The sequence below is a fragment of the Trichosurus vulpecula genome, chromosome 9 (assembly GCF_011100635.1).
Source record: "Trichosurus vulpecula isolate mTriVul1 chromosome 9, mTriVul1.pri, whole genome shotgun sequence".
NCBI lineage: Eukaryota > Metazoa > Chordata > Mammalia > Diprotodontia > Phalangeridae > Trichosurus > Trichosurus vulpecula.
The window spans coordinates 131,705,702-131,730,319 of NC_050581.1; the positions used below are offsets into that span (position 1 = coordinate 131,705,702).

The 24,618-nt window shown below is 38.0% G+C and overlaps 1 protein-coding gene across 14 annotated transcripts in view; it reads left to right on the top strand.

Moving 5' to 3' along the window:
* IKZF1 (IKAROS family zinc finger 1) overlaps nt 1-24,618 on the top strand; it is a 134,975-nt gene that overhangs the window by 104,569 nt on the left and 5,788 nt on the right. For 4 of the 14 annotated variants that reach the window (XM_036738416.1, XM_036738418.1, XM_036738426.1 and 1 more), the window contains 3 exons: nt 9,310-9,477; nt 15,657-15,782; nt 21,901-22,035. In XM_036738416.1, the coding sequence (XP_036594311.1) occupies nt 9,310-9,477; nt 15,657-15,782; nt 21,901-22,035 (429 nt within the window). The remainder of the gene's footprint in view (nt 1-9,309; nt 9,478-15,656; nt 15,783-21,900; nt 22,036-24,618) is intronic. The other 10 variants (XM_036738417.1, XM_036738419.1, XM_036738428.1 and 7 more) reach the window with 5 other exon arrangements.

A 24,618-nucleotide genomic window follows, 5' to 3' on the forward strand; every position in this document is an offset into this window, starting at 1 on the left:
AGAATCATTGGCAAATTACATTAAATGGTAAACATAGGATCAATGTGTGTATTTTCAGTTCTTTCCTAATAAGGCTTAAAATTTTAGAGATATTTTATACTAAGAGAATTTTGTTCATCATTTAAAAGGTACAAATGGGCCTTGAAAAATGGTCCAAATGAGAATTTATGGAAATTTGAATGAAGTTGTTTCAGTTCCACTATCTCTAACCTATAACTGATAAAAAAAAAGACTAGAATGCCAATGACTGCCACAGGAGAATGGCTAGCTGTATGAGTAGTGTAATACAAAAGAAAGAGCTTTTAGATCTTATCATCTCTGATAAAGGCTGAAATTAGAATTCTGCTTGATTTCAGGTAGATATGATTATTGTACATGCATTCCTAGGATGTTCTCCACTCCCAAAGAGATTGGGAATCCCTTAAGGTGTAAAGTAGGGTACCATAGTATGAGAAACAGTGAAATAGGAGCAGCTAAGTGGCATGGTGGAGAGAGTGCTAGACCTGAGTCAGGAAAACTTGGATTCGAATACTGCCTTGTATACCAACTGTGTGACCCTGGGAAAGTCACCTAATCATTTTTAGCCTCTGTTTCTTCGTCTGTAAAATAAGAATAATAGCACCTGCCTCACATGGTTGTCATGAGAAGTAATTGAGATAACATGTACAGTGCTTTGCAAAGCTTAGAGTTCTACAGAAATTAAACTAAACCAACAAAACACCATTCAATGTTTGATTTGTGCCATGTATCTAATATTTAGTCACATTGATTGAATAGTGCAGTAATGTGCCAATAGAATGGTTGGATTCCTATCATGAACACTGCTGAATCTGGGAGTTAAAATATGAATGGAGCCAATGTAGTCATTGGTTGTATGCTGGAGCTTCCTATATGTAATCAGAGCCCTACTTTTTTTTATCTGTGGAGTTAGACCTTGGTTACCTTGAGAGGTCATTGGAATTTTCACAGTGATGTAGCCATGCCTCAGTTAGTGCTACCATTTAAGGGAAAGTTACTGACTTTTTCCGAATTATCCAAAAAGTTAATATCCATCCACCTCACAACCTAAGAGAAATCATGAAAATGTACATTCTCATAGAGAGAAAAATAGAATTGGCTAGTCTTTCGCAGAAGAATGAACATTTATGAAAATACATAGGATGGAATCAGTATCCCAGGGGTTGGATAGAGTTTAAATGGTCAGAATATGCTATTAACTTTAGGTAAGTACTCCACCTCCCAAGGTTTTAGTTTCTTCTGTAAAAAGAGGGGGTTGTAACAGATGATCTCTGAGGTCTCTTTCACTGTTAGATACATGATCCTATGAGTCTTTCCCAGGTCATGTTGTATTTGTAGAGATGGCTGTACCTAAAGGGCACCCAGAAAAGGTGGCTATATGTATATCTATCTATACAGCAGTGTATGGCCACAAAAGGGAACCTGAAGAAAGCAAGACACAGAAGGAGGCATGCCAAGGCATGATGTCACTAGGTTTTGTATTTTACCCTACAGTTAAGTTCAGCTATACAGTTTTGTCTTCTATTCAGCCATGAGTTCCCTCATTTATACAAGCCTACCTACTGTGTATTGGGAGGAAATACTGATGTTCGTAAAAAAAAAAAGATGAAAAAGCAGGAGCTCCAGAATCCATTTAGTAACCAAGCTGTGTTGTAAAGCAAAGTTTTGGGGCTGATCTAAAGGATTTGTTGGCTGTGGAAAAGAGGTAGATTCCCAAAATAAGGTAAGTCATGTAGAATATGCCTGAGGTATTTTATCTCAATTCACTAATTAGCCCCTGAATTTATCTTAAATGAAAGTGTAAGTGCTAGAATGAGCAAACTTTGCTTTGCCAAGTAGGCCCCTGAATCCTGAAATTATCCAATTAAATAGACACATTACATATAGTCTGAACTAAAGCTGTGCAGTAGTAATAACACTTCCCCCTTTTGTAGTGATGTGAAAATTAAAGTGAAAATAGGATACTATGTGATAGACACTTAACAGAATACACTGAAGCCTATTTTAATACATTCCTGATGAAGGAATAAACCTTGCAAATGAATTACTTTGCTGCTAATTCATGTAAAGCCTGCATGTATGGTAAAATTCTCTTAAATAAATATTTGATAAATGAATAAAACTCTGGCATACTAAAATGCTGAAATATAATGACTGCCTGACCTGATAAAAGGAATAATTACATTTAATGAATAAACCTGCCAAGTGCAGATATGCATAGCAGCACCTGCTGTTTGCTAGCCACTTCTGCCCACAAATAGCAGTAAAGTACCAAGGACCCTCCAGTATATTTGATTTCTTCTACCTCCAGTGCAAGTCAATTCAAGTCACGGTCACCCACCCCCAATCTTTCAGTGGGCAGCAGATCTTCAAATTATTTTTTCCCACATTAGCCTGCAGGGAAAACATTTGAGACAGATTATTTATGCTCAGTGATTTGTTAGAGGGCTGGCATCACAGCGTATTTTCCCTCACACAGATCAATCTGTGTCTCTGCCCTACAGGGTAGCTTTATACAGGTGGAAATCTGTTGATCATACCACATTTGTGGACTGGATCCATTGATTAAAAGAAGTATTTCACATTTCTGAGTCCTGGCTTGAGTATGAAAAAGACATAATAGCCTCACCCTTCAATGTTATGTGTTATGTAAAGTGTTATGTGAAGTTTGTAGCTCTTCCTGAATTCTATAAGATAAAGCAACATTTAGGAACAGTGGTGTACTGGTAAATGCTTAACAACCAGTCCACAGGGGGAGAAAATGTATGCATGACACACTTTTAAGTTTATTCGGTTTTTCTCTATCACTGTCTTAAGTCTAAACAATCAACAAAAACAATAAACCAAACCCCGATTTGTAGTGCTTGCTGATTTCCAAGGTATAAATAATCACACTGAAAATTTAATGCTTGGATATACTAAACTGGTGGTATAAGCTGGCCCCTGCATTCCCCTGTTTAGTAGCATCTTTAGATAGAATGCAAGTGTAGTTATGCCAGGAACAAGAAGTAATATTTATCTCCCAGTAGTTCTCTGTTTCACATATTTCACTGAAAATGGATTCTACATTTCAAAAATCAATAGTGGAATTTAAGGATTCTCTTCTTTTGCACTATCACGTTCAGTAAGGTTGGCCACGACGTTCCAAAAAGTTGTTCTCTACCAGGTGCTACCTTTGCAGTGAGGACACTACTGGACCTTTTCTTTAGAGCGTTTTCATTCGACCTGAGGGAATGCTGTGTTTTTTAAAAAGCACAGAGACCCTGGCTTGGAATTTCAACTCTACCATGTACCTGTGGGACCTTGGGCAAGTCATTTGCCCCATTCTGAACCACAGTTACCTCACCTGTAAATTGAGGAGGGAGGAGTTAACTCAATCACTAAGCTCCTTCTTAGCTCTAAATCTGTGATCCCATGAATTCCTTGTCTTCTCCCCTCACTGGTTTTGGCTGAGACAATGATAAAATGTACCTGATTTAGATCATAGATCCCATTCCTCTGGATAGATTAAATGATCCAGAGCTGGAAGGGACTTTGAGAAGTGGCTTTTTTATTGGTAACACTATTTTATCTGTGGTCATCTTTATAGTCTAACTTGCATTCAACAAGCATTTCAGTCCCAACTATGTTCTAGAGATTGTGCTAAATGTGGAGTATGTAGGAACAAAAGCAAAGCAATCCTTGCCCTCAAAGAGCTTACATTCTATTGTAGGTTTATATGTGTGGGCAGGTAGCTAGTGCAGTGGATAAGAACACCAGGACTGGAGTCAGAAGACCTGAGTTCAAATCCAGCCTCAGACACTAACTGTGGGACCCTTGGGAAGTCATTTAATCCTGTTTACCTCGGTTTCCCTGCAAAATGCCCTGGGGATAGCAAACCACTCCAGTATCTTTGTCAAAAAAAAAAACAAAACTCCACATAGGATCACAAAGAGTCAGACATGACCCAACAACAGCAATGTGTTAACTAGTTATTCTAACAACAGCAATGTGTTAACTAGTTATTCTAACAGTGACATGTTAACTAGTTATTCTAACAACAGCGATGTGTTAACTAGTTATTCTAACAACAGTGACGTGTTAACTAGTTATTGTAACAACAGCAGTGTGTTAACTAGTTATTCTTTCATATCTCCTACTAATCCCATTGCACTCTTTGGAAATGAGGTGGATGGGATATGGATTTGAAAGTGCTCAGTAAACTGTGTTTATAAATGCAAGCTGGATATCACAAAGGGTCAAATCTTTCAAACATAATTAAGCCCTTCTTGCCAAAAAAGCATGTTAAGGATAGCTACTTCAAGTAGTCCCAAGGAGCATCTTAAGAGAATATTTTAAAGTGAGGAACAAGCTGGCTTTTTTTTTTACAAAGTGCTGTAAAAAGATGTGCACACCTGCCCCCTCTCTTTAATGAGTCAAGGACTATGTGCCTTACTTGGAGCCAGACAGAAATTCTGCTGAGCTAAAAGGTATCTGAGAATTTTTGCTGCCTAAAGCTAAATTTCCTCAAGAATATTCTTAAATTGGATTCAGAGTGTGTGTTATCCTTTCCCAAGCCTTTTCAAGTTGTAGATTTCTGTTGTTCCGTTGTTTTCAGTTGCGTCTGACTCTCCACGACTCTATTTGGGGTCTTCTTGGCAAAGAGACTGAAGTGGTTTTCCATTTCCTTCTCCACTTCATTTTACAGATGAGGAAATTGAGGCAAACGGAGTTAAGGGGCTCACTGAGGGTCACTCAGCTAGTAAGTGTTGGAGTCCAAATTTGAACTCAGGTCTTCCTGACTTCAGGCCTGGCACTCTACCATTGTGCCACCTAACTGCCCGACACAAAGTATTGTTTTTTTCCCATGAATTCAAGGTACAACGATTGCCCAACATTGTTTAAGCGATGGTCAAGAAGGAAGGGACCTTAGTCACTGCAATTTATGAATGTTTTATCTGCCTTTACATACTTTATATGACCTGAATTATTTACAGAATGTGTGTGTGTGTGTGTGTGTGTGTGTAGACTCGTGTAGGGAATCTCCACCAATGCAGACTGGCAACTTGACTATCTCAACATAGGATCATAGTTAAAGCTGAAAAGATCTTGGGCCATACATAGAGGCCAAGCTCCTAATTTATGGTTTAGAAAATGAGGCTCAGAAAGGGAAAATGGCTTGTCTCAGGTCACATAGGTGATAACTGGCAGAACTAGGATTTGAACACAGAGTTTATGACTCCAAATGAAGTGTCCTTTCCACCATAATACTGTACACTTGCCTCAGGGAATGAATGGTTGGTTAATAGTAGTAATCATAAGAGCTAGAATTGATATAGAACTTTAAGATTTGCAGAGTACTTTTATATATGTTATCTCATTTGATTAAGTGGCTTGCTAGTGGTCACACAGCTAGGATATAGAGAGAGTCATTAGGTTATAGATCTAGAAGAGACTTCAGACTATTACCTGGTCCCACCCAACTCATGAGGAAACCAAGGCTCATATAGGTTAAGGTATTTGCCTAGGGTCATAGAGTTAGTTGTCAAAACTAGGAATTCAAACCCAGGTTCTCTGACTCCAAATTCAATACACTTTCCACTGTACCATTAAACAAGAACTAAACTGGAGTGTTCCTGACTCTGAGATCAGACCACACACCTTAAATTCAGGAACAGTATAAGAAATTGGATTCCTATTAACTGCAAGTCTGAACGTGGCATTATAAACTCAACAGAGTAAATAGAAAATCTTATACTAGCACATACCATGGTAATATTCACTCATGTAGTCCCCTGGAATAGCTCTCTCCTAAGAGCGTCTCTAGGGAACCAAGTCAATTCAAAAAGGATTTATTAAGTACTTACTATGTGAAAGACAAAAGCACACATAAGAAAAGTCAACAACAATCCCCACCCTCAAGGAGATCATAATCTAATATAGTAGAAAACATATAAACAAGTATGTATGAACAAGCTATATACAGGATAAATTGGGGATAATCAACTGAGGAAAGGGCCTAAAATTAAGGAGGATTGGGAAAGAATTCTTGAAGAAGGCAGAACTTTAGCTGAAACTTGAAGGAAGCCAGAGAAACTAGGAGGCAGCGATGAAGAAAAAAGAGAATTCCAAGCTTGGGGGACAGCCGGTGAAAATGCAGAGTCAGGAGATGGAGTGTTTTCTTCGATGAAGAGCAAGAAGACCAGTGTCACTGAAGTAGAGGGGAAGTAAGATATAAGAGGGCAGGAAAAGTAGGAAAGGTTCAGGCTACGAAGAGCTTTAAAAGTCAAAGAGTTTATATTTGATCCCGAAATTAACGGGGAACCACTGGAGATTATTCAGTAGAGGGGTGATTTGGTCAGACTTGGGTTTAAGGAAGATCACTTTGACAGATAAATGGAGGGGAGGGTGGACTGCAAAGGGGAGAGATTTGTGACAGGGAGACCAACCAGCAGGTTAGCTTGAGGCTTAACACTCTGTTCTAACTGCCTGGAGTATGACCTACAAAAAGGTACCACACCCTAACTAAAGCACACATTTATGCACGCTTAGGCATTCAGAAAAAAAAAAAATGGAGTTCCAGTAAACTTGGCCAGCAGGAATATATAGATATGTAAGACACGGAGCAGGAAATCTGAGAACTGGTTACTCAAATTCAAAGACAGATTTTACTTTCTAAGAAACGATGCCTTCTTTCTTTCGTGTCTTGTTCTGAAGAAAGTTGACGTGACTGTGAGCTTACCATCTTTCCCCATCTCAGACTGACTTTACTACTCTCCCTTTAAAGAAAATTCTTCCTGCTGAGGCATACACATTCATGTTTTCTTGTGTCTATTTCAAATTTAGGAAGAAAAATGAAACTGCATCCCCTTTTCAGAGGAAAGGCTAGCTGTCTTTTTTTTTCTTTTTTTTGAAACCTAGGTATAGGTAAGGCTTAGAGCACACTACAGGTGCCAATTGTGTGGGTAGGCTTGTGACCCCACACACTTGCTATGTGTGGGGAACTTCAGAACTTTAGATTCCCCAGCTGCCTTTCTTTCCCACACAGCCTGAGGTTTCATCTTGTCAAAATGAGAACTGGGGGCTGGACACACATTTTGTTCTTAACACATTTATGGGTCTCCCTGCACACTCTCAGCATCCTTTTCATGTCCAATTTTCCAAATTAAAATAAGAAAATAAGAAATAAAATGCTGACTGACAGAAAAAGCTGCTTATTAAGAATTAACTGATCCTCCGTATAGGGAGTCCATCAATGAGATCTAGTTTTCAGCTATTTTAAAATTCTGCTTTCAGATCTGCCCCCCAAGTCTCTTATCATCAGACACAGAGATTTAGACTGACTAGCAATATCACGAGTTCTTTGACTCTAAATCCTTTCTGCATTCTTGGGAAAGTACAATCCAGAAATTAAACTCTGGGAAGAATACACAATTCAGCTTTGTAGCATTAATACAAATATTGTAACCTACCAACCATCCTACAATTGGGTATTATGATTTTTTTCCCAACCATTCTAACTGGAGTCAGGGTGAGGGGCCAACCAGTAACACAGAAAAAGAAAAAAAGAGAAAAACAGATTGAATAAAATGAAAAGTTAAGATACTAAGTTGAGAGAGAAGGGTGTGAGGGTTAAGAAGCAGATAACAATAGATTGAAAGGAGAGCTTAAGATACTGTGAAGGGAACACTCCCTTTTTTTCTCTTTTTTTTTTTTTTGTTTTGGCCTTAGACTTATAAAAATTTGTGCCTTCTATAGAGATTCATTGCCACCTCTATGGTCCATTTCAACTATGACATTATGGCTTATATTTTGGAGTTTAGATATTCATCAGATTTTAAAAATTAACCCAATGTAGACTTTTCTAGCCCCGTCTAGCCTTCCATTTAACACTGATTGCCAACGTTTAGTTGACGTAAAACGTGTCAACCAGTTCTTAAAGAAGATCAAATTCTGCCTTACGGAAGCATAGTCCAAGAAATAATTCTTAAGAAAAATAAATATAATGAAATATTTTTGAAGGCGTCTTAAGGTCATGAAAATCTTAGTCATATAACACTTGTCCAAATTGAAGGGTTCATCTTCAAAAAGACTGAAACTTAAATGTTTTTTCCATGAAATATAGAAATAAATAATTCATGTGATTTGAAGGGTTAAATTCAGTGTCCAGCCGGTTGATCTCCTAAGTCTCAGAACTCCTCAGAATGATTGCAGCATTTAACATTCTTTTCTTGTGTAAATTTTCACTGGTTTACCCCTTTGTTAAAACCCAGAACATAGGGCTATCACACTTAGAAAGATCTACACATTTTTTTGAGTCACATACTTTGGTTTCAAAAGAGATTATAAATATTACTCCCACATGCCCCCAAATGAAAACCCTGATAATAATGGTTTAAGATATTAAAGTCTTTCTTCTCAAATTTAAACTTCCAATAAATTTAGAGAAATAAGAATTTTAAGGTTTTAGAATATGGGAAAGAGGATACGAGGGAGAAGTACAAACAACATTAATGCAACTCTGATTTTATAATTCTGCCATATGGAGAGACAGGACTTTTATTTGGAGACAGTTTCCTTCATAGTATCTTAACTTCTTACTTTATTCAATCTCTCTCTCTCTCTCTCTCTCTCTCTCTCTCTCTCTCTCTCTCTCTCTCTCTCTCCCTCTCTCCCTCTCTTTCTCTCTCTCTCCCTCCTTCTCTCTTTTTCCTGATTTGGCTGCTTAGGGACAGACAGGTAATGGAGAAGAAATTGAAAGGGAAAATACAGGGAAAATGTAAATGAAAGAAGTTATTATAACTGTTATAATGAAGTGCCTTTCATTTAAATATAAGAATGTAACACTGAAATGAACTTGTGATCCTGAAATGCATTTTTAATGAGTTTCCTTTTTATTTTGCTGCTTCAGTGGCATATTTTAAAGACCCTTTGAAAAAAGCCACATTAAAAACCCCACCAAATGCCACAACACGCAAAATTGGATATTGGTTTATTCCAAAACTGCTGATCAGGAAGAGTGGCTCTTCAACACAAAATGTTGCAGTCACTTTATTTAAATGAGTTTGAATTTGCATTGTGATGTGCCATTCTGATTTAGGAAAAAAAAATTAGATTTTCAGATCAAATTGACCCAACCAGTGAAGCGTTAAGAAACTGGCAGGTTTAGTCTGAAAGCCTCATGTTCTATCAAACCTGCAGCCGGTAGAAGTCATGGAGCACCAGTGGGAAAACAACTTTTTCACTGAAATCTTTCTCTTGTTCCCATGTTAGATTTTTGTTCTCACATATTTCTTCCTCTCCCTCTTGCAGGAGAACGCCCTTTCCAGTGTAATCAGTGCGGTGCCTCTTTTACTCAGAAAGGCAACCTCCTCCGTCATATCAAGTTGCATTCTGGGGAGAAGCCCTTCAAATGTCATCTCTGTAACTACGCATGCCGCAGGAGGGATGCCCTCACAGGTCACCTGAGGACTCATTCGGGTAGGTCCCTCATGAAGCAACACCCATGGGCCCCAAGAAGCTCAGCCTCCCTCTCTTGTTTCCTTTTGAGATGGCTGTGGACATCTTTGCTGCTGCCATGTGTGTTTGATGTATTTCACAGGAAGGAAGGGGAGTCCTCGGGCACTGGCCTTAATTCAGTCTTCAGTCCAAAGCTTCCAAGTCCATCCAAGCTCTTTTGTCAGAAGTGTTGCAGACTTTCTCTACTTCAACTTTATTATCCCCTTCAAAAATATATGGTGGAAGGCAGAAAAGGGACAGGTGTGTTGGGAGGCCTGCCTTAGGTGATACATTTCTAGAGTAACCCCATCCCTCTTTTTCTCAGTCAGTTTGATCAGAGAGTTTGAAGTCAAGTAATATTTTGATTTGATTTCTACCTAGAAGGACTGTTGATGCCAGTGGTGTCATATAGTTATTTCAGATAACTTTTTCAATCTTTTTTAATACCCAGCCTACTATTGTCTTTACCAAAGTTGTATTTTCCAGTGTCAGCAGTGAGATATTTTACTTTCCAGAGCTGACTGATCAAGTCAGTTTAGATTCTACCAACGTTTGCTAGTGGTTGAAACCAGGGGGTAATAACCAGATTCCCTTGAACTTCATGATTCTCATAATTGAAACCAATTAATCCTGGAATTAGAAATTTCAAATCAAAGCCACATAAGCAAGAAGAGGCTCCCTCAACCTTTTTCCCCCGTGTAAGACTACACTAGATTCCAGAGGCTCCATTTTCTTAACTGTTCCCTTGATAATTCTTTCCAGAGTTCTAGACAAATCCTGCTTTTTTTCCCACATCAGGTCTTTTGCTACCTGAAAAAGTGGCCACTATAACTTAGGTCTTTCTGTTGTTCAGTAGAAGGTAAAGTATTTCATTGAACCCTTTAACTTTGATTTGATATTACATAATGTGGTTTTCAGAGTAAAGTTGTAGTTTTTCCAATGACATTCAGTCGGTAACATTCATTGACCATCCCCAGTACCATGAACACTTATTCTAAGTGCCTCAGAGGCTAGTGGGGGAAGGGAGAGATACAAAAGAATTGAAAACACAATCCCTGCCCTCAAGGAACATATAAATGCACTAGGTCATTCACTTCATCCATTCATTCCATAAACCTTTATTGACTACCTCAAACATGCAAGATAGCAACTCTGAGGTACACAAAGATGAATATGGTTGTACCCTGAAGGTGTTAGAGTCTAGGAGAATGTATAATAATAGATAGTCACTTCTTGTGTACTAGGGGTGAGCAGAATCACTTCTTCATTTTCTCTAGTAGTGATGAGCAAACATGAAACTAATGAAACTAAAGGGTGACCTGAGAGAGTATCCAACAGCTTGGGGCCACTGATGAGCTACTTCTCAAGCTTTTAAGTTTCCTTTATTGGACTACAAATCCTTGAAGTTGCTATAGTCATTTCCCAAATAAATCTCATAAAGGTTTTGAGTTTTAGGCAATGGTTGTGATAGGGGCTTTCCTGAGAGAGAACAGGATATGCAGCCAACAAAGATGGGCCTGCATGAAAAGGAATGAAAAAAAAAGAGAAGTCGGGTTGTAGTAGTATGAATGAAAGTTCTGTCTCCATTCAGCAGTGCTATGTCACACGCTACGAGCAGGGCATTTAACATCCATGACTGGTTCTCTACTAGTTAAACAGGCATAACTATTCTAGTCATCCACCTACTTAACAGGAGTGTTGTGAGGCTGGGTATTGTCTGATGCCTACATGAAATCTCCTTAAATAGAGCATCTAAATGAAGGCTTTAAAGATTCTTGTAAGAAAGACGTTTGCTAAATCCTTCTTACTGTTATTGGTATACTTAGCAGAAAAACCAGTAACTGCATGGAAGTGAAATAAGTTTTTCACATTCTCATTGGGTGAAGCAGAGCTTGAGGACAGGGGAGCAGGGATCTACAAGAGGAAAGCTGAATCTTTTTGCATCGGTTGGTGTGAATAGTGATATCAACTTTCCCTTAAAACCAGGTTAAAAGCTCTCCTCTCTAAGCATCTTAAGTCAATGAAATGATACTGTAAATGAACATCAGCGACAAGACGGGGAGTGAAGTCAATTACATATTTTACACGTTTCTTAGATAGTTGTATAGAAAAATGAATAGTGTACCATTGGATCTGTGAAACCATGTTGTCAGTACCCATTAAAATAGGTTTTAAACCTCTTGACCGAGGAAGTTAACTAGTTATAATGGGTAGATAAGGTTTCTTTTATTAATCTACTACTCATCTGTGTGCTAGTGTGTATTGTAGTACTGACTCTCAAAAGGTCAAGTCTACAATTTGACAGTAAGGATTTTTAAGTATTTGAAAGCCGAGGATGCTTGTGAGTTGAGTGATTGTTAAAAATAGGATGTGTGGGCCTACCACCCTGCCTAGATCTTGATAATATGATGATGAACTCCAGATGTGCGTAGTAGAATGTAATAGAAACAAAGAAAACATCATCTAGTCTCCCAAGAGTCTACAGTGAAAAGAATACCGAACTTGGAGTAATGAAAAGAATACTGAACTTGGAATCAAAAGACCTGAATTTAAATCACGCTCAATTCAGTAAATATTTATTAAACACCTGGTATATGCAAGGCACAGTGCTAGGACACTTTCTAGGTGTCACCTTTGACAAGTCTGAGCCTCAGTTACTTCATTTGAAAATGGAGATAAGAAAGGCTTGTACAAAGAAAGTATTTTGTAAGCCTTAAAGCAATAGAGGAATGTGAGTTATTATTAGTCTAACCCTTTGTTTTACAGATGAACCAAGTGGTAGTATGCATCTCTCATTTATCAGTCCAGATACACATGGAGGACAGTTATCTCTAGGATTATCATTCACATGACAATACCCACATTGGTTAAAGGCATAACTTTACATTCTGGCAGAAAATATTAGTGAAAAAAAATTAGTGATTGTACTGAGAGGTTTAGCTATATATATGAGCAGGATGGGGCATTTATGGGACTCTCTTGTCACTGGCAGCTAGAAATCTTTGATTTCAGCTAATGAGAGAGAGCCAAGACTGGGAATGCTTTTACTCCCATGTAAAGTGATGTTGTTTATAACATAGAATCTGAGACAGGAGGACAATTAGGTGTGGCAACTGTCCCCAGCATTATTCTAGCCTCATGGCCTCTAATTTTACTTGAGGCAAAACAATATCTTGCCCCATTCGTGACTAATTACTTAAGTAATCAGACATGACAGGCAATGGATCTGTGTGCTGCTGTGGCACACCTTAGCTTGTATAGTATGGAGACTCTAAGCTAGACGAGATATCAGAGTGAGAACACCAGAATGTGTCCAGCTCTAACAACTAATCTAATGTCCTAAAATGGTACCTGGCTCCTAGGGGCACAATGATTTCTGCTACTTCCCAGCTTTCTGTGTTTAGGTTTTATTAAAGATTAGGCGAATCCTTGGGTCTTCAGCAATAAAAATGGTGGTAATGTAGGTAGAGAATAGTTTTTCTAGTCTCTGCATAAGCTTAAGATGACTATAGTGGGACACCATGGGGAAAAGAGTGCTGGATCCAGAGTCAGGATACCCAGTTTCAAAGACCACTTTGACACTGAGCAAGCCGCTCAACCTCTCTAGTATTCGGTTTCTTCATCAATAATAGTGCCTCAGAGGCACTGTTGTTTTGAGCATTTTCAAAGCCTTAAAATGCCACATAAATAGGAGTTATTATTAACTGAGCATCCCTTAATATGTAATTCTTGTGACTCCAGTAGGCTGTTAGTTTTCACAGTGAATAAACTCTCTCCTGCCCCCTAAATTTCATGGCCATATATAAATGCTTTAAATTTTTAAATACTTTTAAAATATTGTATAATTATATTTATATATTATATATTTATATTTAACTGTTGCCTGAGAAGGTAGCCAATGAGCATTTATATATATTATATATATAGCCAATGAGCTTGCTATGTGCCAGGAACTGTTTGCAGCACTGAAGTAGTATTGAAGTTGGGGTGACAGAACCCAAGTTCAAAGCCTGGCTCTTTCTTACTCTCTCTTAGACCTTGGGCAAGTTATCTCACCTCCTTAGGCCTCATAGGCCTCAGTTTCATCGTCTGTAAAATGAGGAGGCAGGACAAAATGGCCTCTCAGGACCCTTCAAGCTTTAGATCCGTAGTTCTACTTAGTATCAGTTGACTGATGGCTTGGTTTAAGGACCCTGCTAAGCCAAAGACCTGGAGCTCTTCATACCCCGTCATTGTTATCAGCAGATCTCCTATGTATCTTCCATTTAAGGAATATCCCCAAAGGTTACTAAAAATAAAATAATTTTTAAAAAAATTTTAAAAGATCACGTTCCATAAGGAGTTATGTAAGACCACAAGGCAAAGGTAAGCCATCCATCTTTCTTCCACTCCTAGCAAGCTGAGGATACCCATCCAAATTGCTGAGGCAAAGGTTCCTTTTCTGTCTGCAACTTTGTTCCTTGCCCTCAGTCTCCTGAATTATGCCTGAGTGAAACTAAATTATTTACACAGGAATTGTAATATAGGGTGTATTTCAGGGAGGAGAGCAGGGAAGAGCACTATTCATAAACAGCTTAGCCTCTGGAATGACATACCAGAAGACAAAGTGTTATCATGGGAAAGTAAATAGCTCTTGCTGTTGGCACCCTTTTAAACTACGAAAGCAGCACAAAGGGAGATCTGAAATTTTATCCAGTATTGTGACAAGGGGTATTATTTAATTATTATTAAATTTAATTATATATAAATTAAATTTAATAATAGAATGCTAGATGCTACTTTCTTCAGATTCAATTCAGTAAGAATTTATTAAGCACCTACTGTGTGCCAGGCACTGTGCTGGGGACTTCAGGTAAAAAACAAAAACAAATGATACCTGCCTTCGAGGAGTTTATATGCTCAGATTTTATTGGAAAGAACATTGAACATTGTGCTTGAGTTTAAATCCTGGCTTTGCCATTTACTCCTTTGTGACATAGTCACCCAGACTCTCTGGACCTCAAATTGAATGAGGGAGCTGGATTAGATGACCTTAAAGTTTCTTTTTAGCTTCTAAGTCTATGATCCTATGATACCAACTTAACTTCCTTTCTTCAATAATTAAATGCTCATGGTGTCAGATTTTGGCCTCTATTACATAGTCAATAATAAATCTGAGATTTTTTTTTAATCCAGGGAGTAAACTCAGCCCTTATCTTTTGACATTATCTTAAATTGTATCACTAAACATTCATACTTTTGATGGTTTGATTCTTTATAATGTGCAATTAAGTACTATTAGGAGGCCATAAAGGAGAATTCCAATATTTGCATTGAATATTCACATGCTCTTTATCAAAGGTTGAAAATTGTGAAAGAATTCCCAAAGTTCCATTTCACCAAAAAAAAAAGTCCAATTTCCTTGAGGCTTTGTAGAATGAGACCTGGCTGTCATGCTTTCTGATAGTATCATTTAAAATTCAGGGACAGCTAGTCTATTAGAACCTAGGTGTTTAAAAAAAATCACAAAATTCTTCAGGCTCAGTTAGGTCTGTAGCATGTTGGAGATGGAAAAGTACTTTTTTGGAACATAAAATACTCATTTGAATAAAGTCATTTGTTGAGGTGGTCTGGCAGTGGCAGGTTACCAATCCTTTGTCTCACGGATAATTGTACTATACATCTGTTCTCCTTATTTTTAGTAGATCTGGCTACAAACACTGTGCTTGGCCTTGTCCAGAATGTAAACTCAGTCTTGAGCCCTGCTTCATTGACCTAACTGTGATTGATACATCATTAAAACCTCTTCCACCCCCCTACTTTCAACCTCCTGAATTCCTAGACAAATAATAAAGGTTTCATCTTGAAAAGTTACATGGCCCATTAGGCTGCTTTTGGGAGAGAAAGTTAATTTTACAATTAGTGTGCTATACAAATATAGATAAAGTTAAGATTAGGAGCTGAAGTTCTTGGCCACAATGTAGGAACCACTGAAGTATTAAATCTGTTTAATTGGAGCATTTTGGCCAAATCGATATTGCCTTTTAAAGCTCTCAGAGTTGAATTCTGCTTTTTTCTTTTCTTTTTTTTTAATTTTTCCTAATGACTATATTGTGTGCATTTCCATTACACTCAAGGCAGACATTTAATTGGGGTCTCGAACTCAATTGTGTTTTCTGCAGTTGGTAAACCTCACAAATGTGGATATTGTGGCCGAAGCTATAAACAGCGAAGCTCTTTAGAGGAGCATAAAGAGCGTTGCCACAACTACTTACAAAGCATGGGCCTCCCAGACACTCTGTACCCAGGTAAGAGCTCCAGGAACCCAGACCGACCCCACAAATGGCTCTCTCCCTGTCTAATGGAGCCAGTGCAAGAATGTCCCCATGGAAGTAAGTCACTTGGACAGTACACCTTTACACGTACTCTATTCCCATTTCCCAGGCAACATCTAAAGGGTAGAGCATGGATCTTGTTTCTGTGATGAAAAGAAGCATGTTAGCTGGCTAGGATGCTGGGCCTGGAGTCAGGAATTTAAATCCTTCCTTAGACAGTTCCAACCTGGCCCTGGGTAAATCATTTAACCCCTCTGAACCTCCTCTGTAAAATGGAGATGATGATAGCACGTACCACACAGGTGAAACGGAAGGGAGATACCACATGTAAAGCCACTGGCCATTGTTATCAATATGGCTTTATTCCACTGAGCTGGCAAACACCAACCTAAAGCAATGGCCAGAGCCTACTCCCAGTATGTAGTGACCCTGTCTACCATTGCACTTTGTAAAGGCGGCTGAAATCGTAGCATAAAAGAAACTCCTTTGGGCCGGTGTCTTCCTTTTTTTCCTTTTTCCTCTTTTTTTTTTTTTTTTGACACTGAGCCCTATAGATCTCAGGTTTATGCTTGATGATTATTGGAGCTATGAAATCTCCTTGAACAAATCATTTCAGAAGCCCTCTAGTCTTAAATCAAGTATGTAATATGAGAATATCCCTGGGAAATAGCACATGAGTCCTAACTGAAAGCCCATCTATTAAAATAGGCACAGCGGTGCAGTAGATAAAATGCCAGGCCTACAGTTAGGAAGACCTGAGTTCAAATCTGGCCTCAATCACTTACTAGCTGGGTGACTTTGAACAAGTCACTTAACCTCTGTCTGCCTCAGTTTTCTCATCTATAAAGATGAGAAGTTACCTCTCGAGGTAGGTAACAAATGGATCAAATAAGATAATCATCGTAAAGCACTTAGTTAGCACAGTGCCTGGCACATAATAAGCACCATATAAATGTTGGTTGGTTGATTATTTTCGGAGGTTTGCAAGGCAGAGCTTGTAGGAAAGGCTTCTCTGCATCAGTCCAGGAAGAGAGCACAGATCTGAAAGGAGAGGAATGGGATGTGGGAGGGGGGTTCCATAGAAGCTTTCCTCTTGTTTGATTAGCTGCGTGTTTTCTGTATCTGCCTGACCCTGCTAGTCAAATGATGAAACACAAAGGTTGTGTTTGACCTCTGCTCCCTTTTTCTGACGCAGGTCTGGAGTAGTACAGGATCATGCAGAGTAGATAAACCTAATAGTTAACGCAGCCAGAAGCTGCCTCCCCTTTTAATTTTGTTAAAGGATTAAAAATTTTAAAATAGTCAACTTACTTGGCTTCATAGAGAGGATTGGTTAAATGTGGTTAAAACCCAATAATCTTTATATAACTAAATGCATTATTACTGTAACTCTACAGTAATGTCCTTCATTATTAGTCAACTCATTAGCTAATAATGAAGGACATTACCATAGAGTTACAGTAATCAATCAGGATTTAACTAGTGCTTTCAGCTTTATAACAACACTGTGAGGTAGATAGTATATATTACTCTGATTTGACAGAGGAGGAAGTTGAAACTCGGACAAGGTAAATGACTTACCCAAAATCATACAGCCAGTAAGCATTGGAGCAGGGATTCAAACCCGTATTCCTCCTGACTCCCAAGACTAGAGGGGGTTATGAGAGAGTATATTTAGGATGCTTAGGGGGGTCCCCAAAGTGATGATTTTTATATTCTGTTGACAAAGAAAATGGCAGTATTCCCTAAGGACTGATTTCCCATAGAACATTATGACCATGTTTCTAGCCCCAAAGTAAATGGAGATTACCTTCAGTACCCTATATTCTGGCTCTTGGCTCTATTCAGCTTAGCCCTGAATTATATACTCCTTGGCGTTCAGCCGATTCCTTAAAGACGCTGTAAAGTTTTTGAGGTCAGAGACCTTCTCATAGACAACACTGATATCCTTTATAATTATCCTTTATAATACTCACTACAGGGCTAGATGTGTAGTAAACTGTCTGTATGTCCCTGGGCAAGTCACTTAACCTCCATTTGCCTCAATTTCTTCATATGCAAAATGGTAGTAAAAACAGCACTTAGCTCCCAAGGTTGTTGTGAGGACCAAGAGAGATAATAGTTGTAAAGCCGCTAGCAGAGTGCTTGGCATGTGGTAAGTGTTATATAAATGTCAGGTGTTTATTATCATCATCATTATTATTATTAGTGAATTCACTGGTCTTGGAATGTTAACTCATTTACTAGTATTTTACTTCAGTCACCAGTGGCCTAAATTACCCAACTTGGGCAGGTTGGCTCCCTCATTTGCTTCTAAATTAACCTTAACTCTTGACTTAGCAGGAAATCAGAGGCAGCTGCCTGGCACATTGGATACAATACTTGCCTTGGAGGCAGGAATACCTGAGTTCAAATTCAGCCTCAGATGTTTACTGTCTGTGTGACCTTGGACAAGTCACTTAACCTCAGTTTCCTCAGCTGTAAAAATGGGGATAATAAAAGCACCTACTTCCCAAGGTTGTTAGGAGGATCAGAGGAGAGATACTCTTTGTAATGTGCTTTGCAAACCTTAAAGCGCTTTATAAATGCTAGCTGTTATTAAAGCAGGATGGGAGAGATGGTACAGAATTCATTGAGCACACTGGGATTTAGGTGAAAGTGGCCCTTTGATAAGAACTTTGAACCGTGGCAGTAAACAGCATAATTCTGTCAAAAGTAGTTCACTGACTAGCTATGTAGTCTTGAGTAGTCACTTAAAGAATCATAGAGTTGAAAGGACACCAGAGCCCATCCAATCCAATGTATTCCTGGGCAGAACTCCCCTCTGTGACACCTCACCAACATTCTGCCTTCACTCAGACTTCCATCGCTCCTGAGGCAGCCTTCTTCTACTTGGGCCTGGTTCGAATTGTTAAGATATCTTTCACCCATTGATCTCAGTTGTGCCCTTTGGGGACAAGCCAGAACAAATCTCAATTCCTCTTCTGCTTCTTTCAGAAACCTGAAAAAATCTATCGTGTCCTTCCTAATTCTTATGTTCTGTGTAAACTTCCTCAGTTATTTCAACCGATCCTTATAAAGGATGGTTTCCGGTCTTCCTCCTGTCTTAATGCCCTCTACCTTGTCTCCCTCATCTGTATATGATGTTGCAGTGCAACCTAAGGTGTTATTCACTTTTCTTTTAATTACTACATCACATTCAACTAATATTAAGTTTGCAAATACACTAAAAAAACCTCAGTAGCCTCTTCTGTATATGGTGCTGCAACGTAGCTTAAGGTGGTATTCACTTTTTTTAATTGCCACCTCATACTCAACCATTATTGAACTTATAAATATGCTAAAAAAAAAACCAAAACCTCAGATCTCTTATATATAAACTATTATCTAGGCCAACAGTTCTCAAAATGTGGTCTGGGGACCTCTTCAAAGGGGTAGATGAGGTCAAAACTAATTTTATAATATTAGTAACATGTCTTACTTTTCAATGTGGTAAATGGTTACTGATATAATCCATATAGACCAAAATTCTTTGGGAAGGGTCCTCAGTAATTTTTAAGAGTAGATTCAGGGGAAGCAAAGTGGTGCAGTAGATAGATCACCAGCCCTGGAGTCAGGAGGACCTGAGTTCAAATGTGGCTTAGGTACTTGACACTTACTAACTGTGTAACTGTGGGCAAGTCACTTAACTCTGATTACCTCTCCAAAAACAAAACAAAACAAAAACGAATCTTGACACCAAAAATGTTTGAGAACCACTGGTCTAGGCATTCCTCTTCCAACCTCTACTTGTGCAGTTGGTTTTGATTTTTTGAGCCCAAGTGAAGAACTTTACATTTATCCCTATTAAATTCCATCTTTTTACATTACCCATCATTCTAGCCAGTCAGAATCTTTTGGCTCCCCCCCAACTTCCTGTAATCTCCAAACTCAATAAGCATGTTGCTTATCCCTACATGCCAGTTGTTGGTAAGAATGTTAAACAGCACAGATCCAAGTCCCCATGAGCATCCTCTCCAAATCTGCATAATGTTGTTATCTCTCCTACATCTGTCCAACTTGTCCACAAGGAAATGAGGAGACATTGTCAAATGATTTGTTAACATTTCCTTCATCTGCCAGTCCAGTAGATTAGTCTGACTTGTACTTGATGATTTGGCCATAGGATCTAGAGTTTGAAGGGACCCTTCGGGATCATCTAAGTCAGTCCTCTTAACCAGAGAGATTAAATCAATCAAGTAAAAAGCAAGCATTTATTAAGTACTTATAATGTGCCAGGCACTGATGCTAAATGCTGGAATACTAAAGGGAAAGTCCATTTCTCCAAGGAGCTTCCATTCTAATGTGGGAGAAAACATGCTCATATATAATTAAGTTAATACAAGGTAATTTGGAGAGGAGGTGTACTAGCAAATGGGGGGGGTAGGAAGGGGGCCAGGAAAGGTCTCATGACTCAGTCATACATTTACTAGTAAAAGTAGAATAGCTAGAATTTGAGTCCACTAAGTTCTTGGGAATCCAAATCAAAGGGTTCTTTTCTCTAAATTGTATTCCCCCACCTTCAAAATACATTATATCATCTCCACTCTATGAATATATAATTTAATGTAATTTATATTATATATTATTATATGTTTATGTAATTTCTTAGTAATTTATTTAATTATATCACATAAGCACTTGAAATTTTGTGGAAGCACGGCAATACTTTCTCAGTTTTCTTCAGTGTCAGATAATGTCTTTAAATTAGTCAGTTTATGGAATTATTACTTTTATTGTGGATACTCTATGATCATACTTTGAGCCAGAGGTTTTTAATTTTTTTTATGGCACAGACTTCTTTGGCAGTCTGGTACAACCTGTGAACTCGTCTGTTCTTAGATATTGTTCAAAGTGGCACAGTGGATAGAGCACTGGGCCTACAGTCGAGAAGACCCGAGCTTGAATCCAGCCTTGGACGCTTACCAGCTTTGTGACGCTGGGCAAGTCACTTAACCTATGCCTGCCTCAGTTTCCTTATCTGTAAAATGAGGATAATAACAGCACCTTACTTCCCATGATTGCTGTGAGGATAAAATGAAATAAGATTTGTAAAACACTGCACTATATAAATGTTATCTAGCTGTCACCATCATCATTCTTAAATGCATAAAATAAAATGCATAGAATTAAAAAGGAAACCAATTACATTAAAATAAAGATCTACTTTTTCCCAGCCGAGTTCACAGATCCCCTGAAATCTATCCATACATACCTGTGGACCCCAGGTTAAGGAACTCTACTTTTAAATACGTCCTCTTAATGCTCACAATTGATCGACCACCTTTCTATTTTTGAATACTGGAAGAAAACCATAAATTCCTATAAACATAACCCATTGGACTAATTAAAATTGAATTTAGTTTTCGTGGCAATATTGTGAAAAATTAGAAAGGACTGACTGTCATCTCTGAATGTCCTCTCATTCACTAAAAGGCCATCGCTAACCCATTGTACTCCTTATTGAGATTTCCTGATTATGGAGTTCCTTTAAACCATACTAAGGAAGACTCAATAAAAAACCCTCTGTGCACTGTTCTGAACCTTTTGCAGTTGAAACACATAGGAGCATTTGATGTTTCATTTGCAAAGAAACCGCATGTTTCTTTGTATTTGGATTCCTGTCATTAGCACTAGCATGTGTAATTAGCACATGAGAGGCAGTGAGGTATATTAGGAAATACATCGACCTAGGATTCAGGAGGCCTGAGTTCTAGTCGCTTCTCTGTGAGTGGCACATTGGATAACATTGGATGTGTTAACTCTGAGCCTGAGCACCTCCATCTGTACCAAATAAATTATAATCCCTGCTCTATCCAAATTACAGGGTTATTGTGAGGATCTAATAAAAGCCCTGTGAAAAGTTAAGTGGACTTTGCCAAATAAAAATGAAATAGGGTTCTAAAAGTTGGCCACTACCATTATGAGCATTGAAAGTCAGCTAGGGGCTTCTATTGAGTTATTCCAACTTTACTGAATTTTCTTAGCAGAACGGGCCCTTAAACTTATTGAGATCTATGTTGCTGACCATTCTGATTTCCCTTGGCTTTAGTCATTAAAGAAGAAACCAACCATAGTGAAATGGCCGAAGATTTGTGCAAGATCGGATCTGAGAGATCCCTCGTGCTGGATAGACTAGCAAGTAACGTCGCCAAACGTAAGAGCTCTATGCCTCAGAAATTTGTGGGTAAGAGTTCAACGTTTGATGTCTCTTAAAAACCAAACATGCTAATGGGTGCTTTCAAACTTGCTTTATGCTAGGGGGTAAAGGAGGGAGGAAACTTTTTTAAAAAAAACAGGTAAGCTGAATGTTTCTTCCCCTTTTTAGGCTCATTTGTAGACATTAGTTGGTGCTTAATAAATGTTTATTGACAGATGGACAGTTAAAAAAAACACATCTATTTTGTCTCAGTTTTGTGTGCCTTCGATCTATGTTGTTGCCACAGTCCCCTATAGGTAGAATTTTGAGCAAGCCCCGCTGGTTCAGAGGATTGTGTAAATGGCTAGTGCTAGGTTTTGTGAATGGAATCAATAATAATCACAACCCGCATTTATCCAGAATTTCACAGTTACACTGTACTTTATCATTTGACTCTCACCCTTTGAAGGAAGTACTAAAAGCGATCTCATCTACTTGACAGATGAAGAAGGTGAGGCTCAGAGGCGTTCACTGGTGTGCCCAGTGGTTACAAAGCTAATAAATAATGAACCTGGGACTCAATCTTCTGTCTTCTCGCTCCAAGTCCAGTGCTCTCTAAATAACATTCAGAAATGCAGTTGAAAAGAGATGCTTACTTCTTCAGCTTAAGCCTCTGAAACTGAAATCCAAGTGCATTTAGTAAATTAAAATCATCATCTGTTTCAGTAAGGTGCATGCTGTGATTTTGCTGCATAATAGAATAGTAGCAGAAATGTTCGGTATTCTTTAGATCTTGACACCTAAAGTAATCATTACATAAAACTCCTGTACACCCTTCTCTGACAAGTTTATGCTTGAAATATTGCCTTCATTTTTAAATCCATCATTGTCCAAAAAAAAAAAAGAGATATATTCCAGGAAATCTGGAGGAATTCCAAAAGAGCAATGATCATGAGAATAAATTGAGAAAGGAAATCAACAGAGTAAGAATTCCCTTTCAGTGACAGAAAAGCCACCTCTTCCCAAGGCAGGCTTTTGGATCACTAATTAAGAAGTTTTTCTTTCCACCAAGCCAAAATTTTCCTCTGCAACTTTCACCCATTATTCTTGCTCTAAGAATTCTGAATTCTGAGCTCCTAGTTCTGAGTTAAAATGCATTCAGTTGTGTCAAGAGCTGGTAAAATATGTGAGCCTCACTAGCATGTTCATTATCATTTCAAACACTTGATAAGAGAACAGTGACTACTCCATGTATAGATTCAGAAACACTATTCAGTGTTTAAGCTTATGTGAACAGAGTCACCACCTATTTTGTTTGTAAGATGGATATCTGTCACTTAGATAGTTTATAGAAGTCTTCAGACTTGATTAACTTTATCTGTAAGAATGATGACTTATTGAAACTTTTCTCCCTGTTAGATTCTAAAGATCTTTGGTTCGGTAGATAAGGGTGCATAATCATAAAGCAAGTAACTGCTAAATGAACCCCATTATCCCACGTTAATGACTACAATTGGATTAAAATGAATGCAAACTCAAGCCTGAATATGCAATTACAGATAAGAAAGGAGGATGGAATATGGCAGTCTTTATGGGACATTATAGTTTGAGAGAGAGTATACATGTTACCAATGGCTAATGATCACAACAGAGAAGTCCAATTAGCAAATTCATGAAGTGCGGTTCTGTTTTTATATTTACATATATACTTATGTCTTATTTATATATACACCTGAATATATTAATATGCATGCATTATAATACATATACATATATATGTATGAAGGTATGTGTATGTGTGTGTGTATATATATATGTGTGTGTATATATATATATATAAAATCTCTTTACTCGGAAAATTAATTTAATGATGACAGATACCATTATCATATAGGAAAGCATTGAGGCCCTTGTGAAATGTAAGAGAAGCGACAGTAAATCATATTTGTAGAATTTCAGATACTTTATTAATAAAAACTAATTGCTTTATTGAAGACAGAACACTTCACTTAAAACAAGTAAATAATTAGCTTTTAGAACTGAAGTAAAATAGGGACCTAATGAATGACCGTACCACTTCCATGTTACAGACATTAGCCAAATTTTGATCTTAAGCCCTGTCACACCTATGACATATAAAATAATAATATATAATAAAAGAAATTGATTTCACATCTTTTTTTAGTGAAATATCTCATCTAAAGAATTGGAAAGCTAAATTATAAAAACAAAATTAGGATTAAACAATTGATATTTCTCTTCCTACCCTTTCAAACTGTTGCCCTTTTTCCCTCCCTGTAATTCCCTTGGTTTTGTTTTTACCTTCAACTACATACTTATTAAATGGTCCTCTGTTCTCCACTATTATTCAATTCAGCAGTCATTTGTTAAAGCACCTACTATGTGTGTATGGGGATAGAATGTTGTCATAGGTAATTATGTTCTTTCAAGGCTCAATTCTTAGGCTTTGCCTTTCCAGATCCCTCCTAGCTGAAAGTCATTCTCTCTTTCTGTCTCTCTCTCTCTCTCTCTCTCTCTCTCTCTCTCTCCTGATTTTCCTATGCTACTCCCTATATCATTCAGCAAACATGTATTAAGCATCTGCTATATATCAAGCACTGTGCTAGGCAT